The sequence below is a fragment of the Nesoenas mayeri genome, assembly GCF_963082525.1.
Source record: "Nesoenas mayeri genome assembly, chromosome: 3".
NCBI lineage: Eukaryota > Metazoa > Chordata > Aves > Columbiformes > Columbidae > Nesoenas > Nesoenas mayeri.
Window position 1 is genome coordinate 31,001,477 of NC_137544.1, and position 12,829 is coordinate 31,014,305.

The following is a 12,829-nucleotide window of genomic DNA, read 5'->3' on the forward strand; positions in this document are numbered from 1 at the left end:
CTGTTTACACTGAGCATTTTAACAAGCAAGGTTTTTTTGTGACAAATGAAGTCTTTGCACAACCATCCAGAGACTACTCCACTTCCAAAAGGCGACTAAGTGAATTCAAAGCAGTGCATAATTACACATAAATACCACTGTGTTTCTGGAAAAGGAGGTCTCAAGGATCAAACCAAGGACCTGCCAAGGTTAAGCAGTCCCATTACTTTACACTTGTAGTAAGAGCTTATCAAAGAATCTCTGAATCTGAGAATTAGAACCATCACACTCCAGCATTACCGCTTTTACACTTTTTTTTCCCCAGATTTCATTACTCTAAATTTAATTTCACTAAAGGAGACATGACCTGTATTGGCCATTTTGAAAAACTTCACTAACTGCTCTATTTCTTCAGCAGCTTAAAGCCATTCATCAAAAGGAAAACCTGTATAAATGGAATTTCCCCAAGAGTTTTATTTTGAGCATTAATCTTTCCATATGGATTTGGTATATATGGGCTAACAACCAAGGAGCTAAAAAAGTAAACCCTAGGCTTCTTCCAAAAATGTGAGCTCTAAGGATTAATCTTAACCTTAATAATTAGAAGGGTCATGATACAAGATGACTAGGTATATCCATCTTTTCTTTACCTTTAAATAACTAAGAATTCTCATTTCCTCATAAAAAATATTCCTGCAGATTTAGCCTTAAATACAAGGTCCAGTTACTTATTAAGCAGAGGCAGAACAACTCCAAAGGCAATCCCTATTGGACTGCACTTAAGCATTATGACCTTAAGACTGAAAGGCTCAGGGTAAATGAAAAATCACTAAACTTTGAACAAAGGTGCAAAATCTCATCAGAGTTATTGCTTTTACAGTCTCAAAATATAGTCACAAAAGTCCCGAATCAGTTAAGCGCTGCTCTGAATGGAATCAGCACTCTACCTTGACAAGTTGGTCCAGTTTGCTGCTTTCCCATAGTAACATCTCTACTTCTAAGTTGAGATTAACCTTCTTTATGCGTATTTTATATACTCACTTTTTTACGAAGGCCCTTAAATTATTCATTCTCACATTAGTTTGTTAATGTTGAAGTAAACTCATGTCTATTTTTGCTAAGTCAGTTTTTATTTCAGTTGACGAGCTAAAATACCACAGTATTTTAACCTAGTATTTCAGCAATTCAGTTTTAATTCCCTGATTTTTCCTCTCCCATAGTACTTCTTTTCAGGTACACTTTTCCCATATCATCTGATTAACATATTTGAAAAAGTTAAGTGATATCTTCATCCTGGATACACATTTAAAAATGCATTGCAAATGACCCAGAAATTATTTTCCCATCTATTTGGCAGGGAAAAAACAAACTACAAACAAACAACAAACAGAAAAACAGAACCAAAGATGCTCAAATCCCTAACAGAAAAAATGTAGGGCTTTCAGTCTACATGGAAGCTACATCAGTTCTGCTAATTTTGTGACTCAATTCAGTTCATATAATGAGTCTACAGATTGAGCAGCCATTATAAAAGTATTACCTCTTTTCCAGATTTTTAGGTAAGAAAAACCATCCATGAAAATTTAATGCAAATGTCCACATAGAATGATTCATCTTAAGTTTGAACATGTCTATAATGCAAAGTCTTCAAGAATAACAATATAATTTCCTCCCTGGCCTAACATCAAAATGGTTGTTTAATATAAATTTAATTAGTTAATGGGACAGGGTCAAAAATACAAAGATATAGTCAACGATACAGAATTTCATAGCAAGTAGTGCTGTATCAGAATACAATGCCTCTTCTATTTAATTATGTTAATTTATCCAATTTTTATCTAATTCTTAATTAAATTTTAATTATGTGCAGCCCTATTACAATTTCAAGTTAGTCATCTTGTTCCATTACTCATTTTCCTTTAGTTTTTTCCTGGTTTCTTATATAATCTAAGCTTCTACATCCCAACCATCACTCACCTCTTCAACCCTGTAAGATTCCTAAAATTCACAATTATTTTCAGCCCCCAAAGATGGATATTAAATGCATCTGCTTGCCAAGTGGAACAGTACTCTTCACACATCTTTTCTCATATTTTGTCTTGTTTTCATATGGAACAGAACAGGAAGGCCAATATAACATTTACACTTCAGTGACCCCATTTAAACACATGGCAAGGAGCTGAAACAGAAATAACTGTAGACTTATTTATGCAAATAAAACATGAGCTCTCCCACCTCTACAGCATTTTCACAAAGAGATGGAAAACAAAGTTAAGTGTCCAAAACTTGTGACCACATCACACACAGTGCTTTTCTATAGCATACAAACCAAACATCCTTTCAGTAATACCTGCACACTTTGATATAAAGGCAAAAAGGTTCCTTAATATAGTACTTCAGTATCTCATGAGTTCTTTGAAACCTCAGAAATAGTTTCTGGCTCTTCTTCACTACATCTAATGGAAAGAATTCTTCATACTGATCTTAAGGTCTTAAAAGCCTCTTCATATACTAAATCTATTACTTACCGGCAGCCCACGAGCACCTGGCAGTCCTGGCTCACCCTTTAAAAGACAAAAATTGAATTTTTCAAGAGGCATTAGCATAAAGTTTTGTAAACAACATACAGGAAGATGCTCTCATCTTTTGGATGGTATCATTTAGTGCACATATTCTGCAAAGTATTATTCAATTTTTAAGGCTATGTTGGTTTCAGTGGGACTTGATAGAAAGGAAAAACTTTCTCAATATTAAAAAGCTATAGCCTCAAGCCTTTTTTTTTCCCCCCCTAAAAAAACACCAAACAACTCAGACATTTTGGTTACTCTGACTTCTGATGTGTATTTCTTGTGTCTGATTGCTGATAAAGTCAAGTTTCACTGTACAGGTTCCCACTGGGTGTTACTATGACATAATTATGTTACAAGATGCAAAGAGCCTCACCATTACTGAAGATGCTCAACATTAATGTCAGCAATGTAACACCACCGTTCCTTACTGCTGCCTGGGGAACGGAAGTTGCTTTGTACTGTGTGAAAAGGGCCCAGTGTGTCTCTGTTCTATAGATGTTTTAATACTGTAAGAAATGCTGCAGCACTGCATTTGTTGCTTAGAGACAAAAAAATGTCTTGCTTAAAAAAAATAAAAAATAAAAGAACACACATAGTTTCATGCATAATTTTGTTCTTACCTTCTGTCCTTTTGGTCCCGGGGCTCCACGTGAGCCATCAGGTCCTGTGAGTCCCTTTGGAAGCAACATATAAAATGTTAATGCAAAGGTTATGTGGTTTTCTTAATCACAGCAGAAAACATTCTAAAAGATAGAATAATGAAGCTATCAAATGAGATAAGTAGCTGCAGGAGAGTTACAATTCAGATGCCTATTTACACACACTGATAAAACTGCCCAAGCTCAAAGTACTAGCTTCTGGTGACGAACATCGGTGCCTGTGATATCTATCCTTCAAAAATTATTCAGTTAAATCATAATTAAACTAAATGAGATCTCACAGGAAAAGAAAAAAGTTAGTTTTTGAACCATACTTGTTCAGATGGTTAAAATTAAAAAGCGGTCATGTTATTATAACTATGAATTTATTTGGAGTTCATTTGTTTTCTTTTGTTTCCAACCATCTCACATGGCTTCAAAATTCCCAGATATTAATAAGATATTAATAAGAAAAGCCTTGTTTTCTCTGATAATTTGCTTTCAAAAGCTTACACGATCATTACAAGCAATTACTGTACAGTATCTTTACTCAGTCTATTAAACCTGACATTGAAATAGTTTGTGAAAAAAAAATGAGATTTAAGAAGTCAGAACTGCCTCACCAATTAAACATGGAAGAAGGTATTATAAATCTAAAACCCCAATTAAAAGCTGAATGCACAGTGGGAGTACAAAAAAATCCCATGTTTTGTCTTCAAGTGAAAAAAAAAAAAAAAAGGCTCAGCATTCCAGAACACAGTTTTCTAGTACTACAGTTTCACTCATCCACTAATATGTGGGAATTTGCAAGTGTGAACAAATATCAAAACCTGAGTTTTAAACATTATGTTTTACATGATTATGTTACCATGAATTCTGGCAAGGAAAACAAAACCATGCCTTAAGCGAAAATCAGAAGAAGTCATTATTTTTTAAAAATCTGCTTATGAGTTTTTGACATGTAAAAATGGGTTGTGGTTTTGTATTATTTTCAGGAGAAAAAGAAGTGGTATGATGTACCATGCAAGGCAAGACCATTTCCTCTTACAGATCTGAAATTCAAACAGTTTAACTAAAGACTCTTCCAGCTCCACATCCACTGAACTTCTGTTCAAAAGCAAACTAAAAACTAACTTCTAACAGTATTGCAATCTTTAATAAATATTAGGCTTTTTCACTTACATAAATTGCAATATTCTCTAATAAACCAGTTTGTTGTATATAGTCTTTATTTTTTATGTTTTAAATTATAAAAGTATTCTACCACTTACTTAAATTAGACATAAGCTTGCCTACCTCCTGGCATAAGATCTAAGTACTAATGCAATAATCTTGCTTCATAGCAAGACATGCTTTCAAACACTGCTCTCAAGAGAAATATCAAAGAGTTTCCCAAAAATGTATGAAGTTGTTTTTTATTTCCACTAATTTATTCAAGAGACACAACCTAAAAGGCCATCAACACCAGATGATGTTGAACTTTATTCTTCTATATTATTCTCCACAGAGAAAGGAAGATACATCAGCAGGTGCAGGCTCTGCGGTGCTTGAAGTCTGGGAGGTTGTTTATTTGGTTTTTTAGTAACGTTTCACTGTAACATCAGGTCTATAGGGCTGGTCTAATTTTTTTCTTCTTCGCATTTTCTCCATTTTAGGCAACGAGGGCTAAATAACACTAAACACAACCCCCTCCACACACCCTTTCAGGCATCAACCACCGCAGGCCCAGAGGAGGCTGGCTGCCTCACTGGCAGCTGTGAGAAAGCCAGAGACTTCAAAAGGAGGTCATGCGTCTACAGAAACAGACTAAAAACAGGTATTTTTTCTTAGAAAAGGAAAAATAAAAGGAAGAGGAAATTCCAGAAAATCAAGTGTACTCACATCAGCTCCTGGCTCTCCAGGCAGGCCAGGGGATCCGGGTTTGCCTGCATCCCCATCTGGACCCTTCAGGATTTAAATGGACAGTTAAACATGTTTCAGAGAGGGAAGCGGAAACAAAATTCAAAAACTCATGGGATCAAATGCAAAGTAGCTGAAATCACCTACCGGTGGGCCAGGGGGGCCGTTCGGACCTCTCTCTCCCTAACAAGATATGAATAAGAAGGTATTAGTCACAGTTACGGTGACCTTTCATGATCCCTCATGAAAAACACTGATTTACAGATTATCAAGAATAATGCTAAACTGATTTTACTGTAGGAAATTAATATTAAACCCACATGATCTCTGTTATAGGCTAACAGAAATAATCACAGAAACTTCTGACAGGAACTGGGGGAAAATACATGGTAGCTCCTATTGGGAACAACACCACAAAACCTTATCATGCCTTAGTATGAGTGATACTATATAATCCCTTTTGAGCTCAGAATTAAAAAAGCTCTACACCCCATTTAAGGCAAACAATCACAGCATATGATGCTGATTACATAAAATAAATAATCCTGTATTTTCCATATCTGAGATAATCTGAAAGGCCACCTGCTCCCCTCAACCCAGCCTGCTATGGAGTGTGAGCCTCATCAATTCCTACATGGATCTGCAGCCAAATCCAAACTCTTGGGGTCAAATGCTGACCACGAGGACAATGCAGGTACAGCTCCAGGCATTTCCTCAGCAAAGCATGGGAAACACTTACATCGATGCCATCAATACCGGGAACTCCTGGTGGCCCCGGTGGACCTGGCGGGCCTGGTGGACCAGGGAGACCTCTCTGACAAGGAGTAAAAAAAGAAAAAGGAGCAATTAGGTCCTGGCAAACCTGCAAGAGTCAGTGCAAGGGGACTGGCACAATGAGAGGTGGCTTCTACAGGTCAATCAGGAGGTCACAGCTGTGATGAGGAGCCGTGTCCTCACTCCATGCATGTCAGAACCCACAGACCCTATATCCCACCGTAGCTGTCGCTGCGATGACCAGCAACACTCCCCTCATGGGCAGAATGGGGATGAGGTGTTCAGTCCCCCTCCCCAGGCCTGGCAATGCTGGCAGGGCCAGGGCAAGGCGAGGGGCATCGACCCCCTGCCCCAGCAGGATCTGAACATGGTGTGAACACAACAGGCTGGCAGAAATAAGGAGCGATCTCTGCGAATCAAACACTGAAATCCACCAAGCTACTCTAATTACTCATTCAGCTGACACAAAGGATGCAGTCTTCCTAAGAGTTTGTGCTAGCAAAGAAGATTTAAAACAACCCCGTCCCTACTGCCAGGCTCGGCAGTTTCGCCTGTTTCCTCAGGGTTTCATTAGCATCTACAGAGGCACTTTCTCAAAGCGCCGGGCTCCCGAGGGGGCGGCGGGAGGCGCCACCAGCCCGTGGAAACAGAGAGAAAGGCTTTTACAGGTCTCCGTCCCAATAATGGGGGGCTCTGTTCTCCCCGGAGCGAGCTCCGGCCGCAGCCCCACAACGGTGCTCTGTGAGGGGAGGGCAACCCGGGCCTGCGGGGGCCCTGCGCCTGCCCCTCGCTCCCCACTGTGCTGCTGCTCTGGACACTTTCCTCCCCACACCAGTCTTCCCAGCAGCAATCCATCCAGCGGTACTTGTAGATGGGGCTCAAGACCTGTCATGTCACCGGGTGCCTGGCTGGTGCCCACCAGGTAGCACCATGTACACACACACACAACACCCACCGCCCTGTGGTCAACTCGCCTTTTGTCAGCACCACATCAGGGGCAGCTACAGCTACTGGGCGGCAGAAAAGGGTCGAAAACCATCCAATGGTTCGGGGTCAGGGCATGACAGAGAGCAGCCTTCAGGCTCTCATCACCCACACCCTTTCCATGAGCACAGAGCGCCGTCCCTTCCCTCACACTTACCTCGATCACCGTCTGGCTTATCTGCATGGGAGAAAAACAGTCAAAGTCAGAATAAACTTACTTGAGCCAGGCAGAGGCAAACAACCTGCAGGAAAAGCCCCAGGGGCAAGAGGCGCCTCAGAGCCCGGGCCATGGCGGTGGAGGGACCGGGCTGCGGCTGCTGGGACGGGCGGCCGAAAGGTGAGCGCCGCTGCAGCCCCTCACTGCTCGCTGGCGCCTTGGGGAGGGGACTGGAGGAAAGCTGAAGGCTGGGAGGGGGAGGACTGAATGCCAGCAGCGCCTTAACCCTTTGCCCCGCTGCTGTTGCTTTGGGCACCGACCCTCACCTTCTGCGCCCTCCCCCGACTCGGGTCCCCGCCGCCAGGCTCCCCGGTAAGGCGACAGCTGCGGGCGGGCGGCTGCGGAAACACCTCCCGTCTGCCAGGCACGGCTTCCAGAGGCCTCCCACCCAGGCAGAGGGCGAGGGGGGCACAGAAAGCAAGTCACGGAAGGGTTAAAATGAGGCCGCTGCTGCAGCTGCTCTAGGGGGTTGGATTTCTAAAGGCACCCAATTCCAGGCAGGTATGGTAAAAACAGGCATCTCGGCCCAGAAAGGGGGACAAAAAGAGAGGCCCCTTGTGGGCTGCTGCGGGACGGGGGCAGGCAGGGCAGGGGCTGGCAGGGCAAGGCAGGGGCAGGCAGGGCAGGGGCTGGCAGGGCAGGACAGGGGTAGGCAGGGCAGGGGCGGGCAGGGCAGGGCAGGGGCAGGCAGGGCAGGGGCTGGCAGGGCAGGGCAGGACAGGGGCAGGCAGGGCAGGGGCTGGCAGGGCAGGACAGGGGCTGGCAGGGCAGGGGCAGGCAGGGCAGGACAGGGGCTGGCAGGGCAGGACAGGGGCAGGCAGGGCAGGGGCAGGCAGGGCAGGGGCTGGCAGGGCAGGGCAGGGAGAGGACAGTGGCAGGCAGGGCAGGGGCAGGCAGGGCAGGACAGGGGCAGGCAGGGCAGGACAGGGGCAGGCAGGGCAGGACAGGGGCAGGCAGGACAGGGGCAGGCAGGGCAGGGGCTGGCAGGACAGGGGCAGGCAGGGCAGGACAGGGGCAGGGCAGGACAGGGGCAGGCAGGGCAGGGGCTGGCAGGGCAGGACAGGGGCAGGACAGTGGCAGGCAGGGCAGGGGCTGGCAGGGCAGGGGCTGGCAGGGCACTGCAGGACAGGGCGCTTACCCGGGCCGGCAACTCGCCGCAGGCTTCGCGCTGGGGTCGCAGTGGGTCGCAGTGAATCAGCATCCACTGGATTTCGAACTGGCAAAGCAGATAAAGATCACGTTAATTCGGGTCAAGGGGTCGCACTGGCCGAGGGTGTAGTAGGAGGAACACTGGTCAGCTATTGACACGTTTTAAGAGGTAGGTGTTTCATGCTAATAGCGATGGATGTATTGGAGAGCTCAGTCCAGATTAATGCCCCATCCTGTGCTCTCCCACTCCTAACTCTGGAGAACTTTTAAATATGGGACATAAACCTGTTGAGGGATTTAAAGAGAAGGTGAGATTCATCATGTGTCATTTTTACATGTTCTTTATAAGCACAGACACTTTTCCTCATGCTATGATGGTTTTATTAAAGGACAGGCAAAATCATTTTCTCTAAGTGGATAGTTGTGCCCATGAAGAATGGTAGGTCTGAGGACTGAAATGTGGTCTAAGTGTGAGAAGTTCAAAAAGCACGATCATATGCATACTGCCAACAGCCTGTAGCTGAGTGATGTACATCTGTGGAATTTCACATCTTCATGAACATTTGTATTTGGCACTGGAAAACAACATAGGATTAAGGCAAACCTCAGAGACTGCAACTGAGTCTCCCTTGATGTGCTATGTAGATTAGAAAACATACCCTCTGCTGAAAGTTACTGAATAGCTCATCCAGCTTCAGAGGTATATACATCGATATATAGTGCATCACGTGGAATTTTAAGTACCAGAAGCATATTAAATTGTGCATATTTATTGTATCTAAGTTTTAAAGTCTTGTTTTCCCTTCCCATCACACAGGATCAGCTTGGCTTATGAACCAGTAATGAGTGGTTTATCCAGAGATTTTTTTTGTTTGATGATAAAATTCAGAGGCTCCTATTGCTTTCTCTTCATTATGGATGGCTAAGGAGTTGAATTCTTTTTTTTCTTGTTATAACATAGAGCCCTCATATGGAAAATACTCAGACTTTTTTTTTTTTTTTTTCCCTGAGAAACTGAAAATAAAAATGAGTGTTCCAGTACTTTCACTTCTTATTTCTTTGCCTCTCTGAGTCTTTCTTCTTATTCTACTGAGCTAAAGTAGCTCCCCACCAGACCTCCCACAACATAATGTCTCAGTGCCTCCTGGCTGCCTTCTGTGCTCCCTCTGGGATATCTCATTTCTCTCTCCAGTCCCAGCCCATAACCAACGCAGAAGGCCAACTGTCATTCTGAGATGCTTTCCTCTTCTGCCATCACGCTTACATTCACTTAATTGTATACTGACTGCTAGAACTAATAAATGCTTTGAGTCTGAAGTCCTTTAAGATCTCTGCAAGACATACACATAACCACAAGTTGCTGCTTTTTGTTTTTTTGCTTTCACATTCACCACTTCAGTGCTGCCACTACTGAAATCCTCACTATCACATCTCTGTTCTGCTTGCTTTGCAGTCATCAGTTTCCAGAGTGCTGAGAATATAGCACAGAAGAGGCAGAACTCGCCTTTCTTTTACCTGTTATCTGACACCACTATCTGTGAGTTGATTCTCTACCTCCTTTATCCAATTCTGGTTTTAAAACCTTTCCCAGTCCTTAATAATAGACAACTGAATGTCATAATATACATATTAAAGAACTGAATGTATACTGTATTTTAATACTACAAGGCAACAATACAATAATAAAAATAAGAGAGTATCTGGAATCTGAAGAATGGGGTTCATAAAAAGGCATTAAACTGGGATCAAATGATACCTATATGATAATACCATACAACTAGATTCTGAGTCCTCAATTTCTACGTTATTCATGTCTGAAGCTCACTTGCAGAGAGAAAGAACTCCATAACTGCCTCTAAAGCAGTTTATAATCTATTTCTGATTTAAAACAAGATAGATATGGTTTTAAGTGACAGATTTTCTACTTTTTCAGTTTGTCTGTTTAACATTAAATTAAAATTATATTAAGTAATATTGAAATTTAAGAGTCATCCGTTTAGTAGTTAGGAAATACCATAATTAAGGTTGCCTGTACAAATTTAATCTGTACTTAAACTGAAATTTTGTGATCCATACTTCTTTCCTTAGAATGCTTCTCTCATTCACAAGAGTGAATGAGCAAGGCTGTGGAAATGGTTCTCATATTGCAGAAACTGTAAGTTTGGAAGTAAATGAGAGAGAAGGTGGTAAGAAAGAAAGGGTGGCTTTGTGGAAAAGGTGGACAGATGCCACCAAATGAGCCTACTTTTGCTTCATAGCTCTTAAACAGTGCTGACAAATTATTTAAGTCAAAATAGCCACGTTAGAGAGAAGTAGGAAGGAATGGATGCCTGAAATAAAGTATCTGGGTACAGGTTATGCAAAAAAGGCTGATCAGTAACAACCGTAACTGAAATTGATAGTCTTGAGCTGTGCTTTCAACTTGTAACATGGTACAAAATCTGTAAACACTGAAAAAAATTACTTTCAAGACATATCACCAGCAGCCAATATCTGCATCAGCACATTCTGGGTTTTTTATGTAGATAATCATTGCCTTTTTTTGTTTCTTTTCCTCCTTCTTTTTCAGGGTGTGTGTGTTTGGCTTCTGTACTAAGATGAGAAAGATTTGAGATTATAAAATGCTAATTACTAGCTTGTGTTAGACTTCGATGCATGACTGTCCAAGTGCCAACATCTGTGTCTTAAGAAAACACTACTAACAGATGAGTATTCATTTTTAAAGTCTGAACCCAGTTTTTCAACTTTGAACATAATCAATATTAAAGTAGAGATAAATTTATTAATGAGATTATGTGATTGCTGCAGTGGGAACTTGCCTCACTGAGCCAGAAAATCCTTTTAGTGCCCCATATGTTTTCTTCCAATATTCCTGAATGGCCAACCAATCACTTTGTTTTGTTCAAGATGGGATTTGAGTGGTGAGCCTTAAGTAAGGCCTGGTGCTCCCTCAAGTTTAAGACACATGGAAAATAAACTCTGAATAAAAGAAGCAGGCCTCCTATGCAGAAAAAATACCTCGTGTTTTTTTACAAAACACTGTACTGTAATGTGAATGTAAAGGGAGTTGAAGTATTTTGAACATGCACCTTTAATTTGACATTTCTTAGTTCGCAGTTCCCTAGTCAGGCAGCATTATTTAAAAAAAATAAATAAACTGTGTTGCTCTGTAGATTTTTTTTTGCCTAGAGCTTTTGTTACTGTTTTGAGGCTATATACATCAAAAAATGAGATTAAACCTGTTCGACTTTTTTAAAATGAAAAATAGAACTCTTTTGTTGGTGATGTAGTAAAAGGTGTGACTGGCCTCCAACTGATTTTGAAGAGGTGAGAGAAGGGCCAGTATGTCCTAGCCTTGCTGTCAAGGTACCTTTTCCCTCACCAGTATTTCACAAGAATCTTTTGATTATATTCAGCTGATTTATATTTAGCTGTTTTAAAGAACACCACTATTCTGAAGATGTCTCATGTAGTTGTTGTATTGATATAAAAATGAAGTGTTATTGAAGATGAAGTACAGGTACAAAGTTCTCAGAAATTAACCTCAGATAAATCAAGGGTAATCATAAAGCAAAGTTATTAAAATGTAATCCTTTAAGACCAAGAGGTGTTTAAGACCTGTAGGTCAGTATTTCTGACATCCATTTTCCAAGATTCCTACAGGATTTCCATTTAATTCTTATTTCTTAATCAACACAGATGTAATTGGATCAGCTATGTCTGCCTGTTCACTGTTTTGTCCTCTTAAGTTCTGCAGAAACGCCTGCAAATGCCCACAGCCTTACACATCTCAGTATCAACTATGCAATTCAGCTCTTATTAGTGCTTTAGATGAGAGAAGTGAAGGTTAGATGTAAATGAGACCTAAATATCTAGAATAGTATTTTCAGCATAGTGTCAGTCATAAGAAAGCATTCAGCAGTGCTGTAGGCTTTAAGGAAAACCGTGACCCTCAGAGCACGTTTGCGAGTCCCTTCTGGGAGAGATGGCTCCCTGTGCCTGGCCGGGCTGTTGGTGCTTTGGGGGTGATTCAGGGGAAGACACCCCTTCAGGGAAAGTACAACTCAGCTCAGCAATTCTCAGGCAAAGGTTTTCTACAGTTTTCTTGTTAATGGTACCTATTCTTCTTCTGCAGGGAGTCTGCTATCAACTCTATGCTTTTGTTAAGTGGCCAAGAGTAAGCTACACATATTTAAACATATCTCATTCTAGAGCTACTTTGAACACATTTTATCCATTTTTCTACATCTTTGTAATGGGTTTTGGAGCTTCACTCCCTTTACATCTTTTTCAAAGTCTTACAAAATTACAGCAAATTCTGGTGTTACTGACTTTCCATAGCAGGGGTTCAGGCTTCTGAATGTGAGATTTCACAGCGTGAAAAAAAACTGAGTCGTGACTTTTTACAATTCACACACATAATCTGTTCTATGGTGTAAATTAATCCCTGTTCAGCAAATATTGATAAGCAGCTTCTTCATCAGCATTACAAGTCATGGAGCTACCCTGAACTAGTTAGCAGCATTAAATGTCATTTCTAGCAAAGTATTTAGTGTCCATTATGACAAAATTGGGGTAATGGCTCTGAAATTGCAGAAACTAAGGCAATTTATATCGTC

General features: G+C 41.6%; 1 protein-coding gene across 1 annotated transcript in view; it reads right to left on the reverse strand.

The window, feature by feature from the left end:
* COL9A1 (collagen type IX alpha 1 chain) overlaps positions 1-12,829 on the reverse strand; it is a gene marked incomplete at both ends in the record, with an annotated part of 67,541 nt that overhangs the window by 41,290 nt on the left and 13,422 nt on the right. Inside the window, 7 exons of the mRNA XM_080342428.1 lie at positions 2,508-2,543; positions 3,170-3,223; positions 5,069-5,131; positions 5,234-5,269; positions 5,826-5,900; positions 7,002-7,022; positions 8,200-8,277. Of these exons, the coding sequence (XP_080198554.1) occupies positions 2,508-2,543; positions 3,170-3,223; positions 5,069-5,131; positions 5,234-5,269; positions 5,826-5,900; positions 7,002-7,022; positions 8,200-8,277 (363 nt within the window). The remainder of the gene's footprint in view (positions 1-2,507; positions 2,544-3,169; positions 3,224-5,068; positions 5,132-5,233; positions 5,270-5,825; positions 5,901-7,001; positions 7,023-8,199; positions 8,278-12,829) is intronic.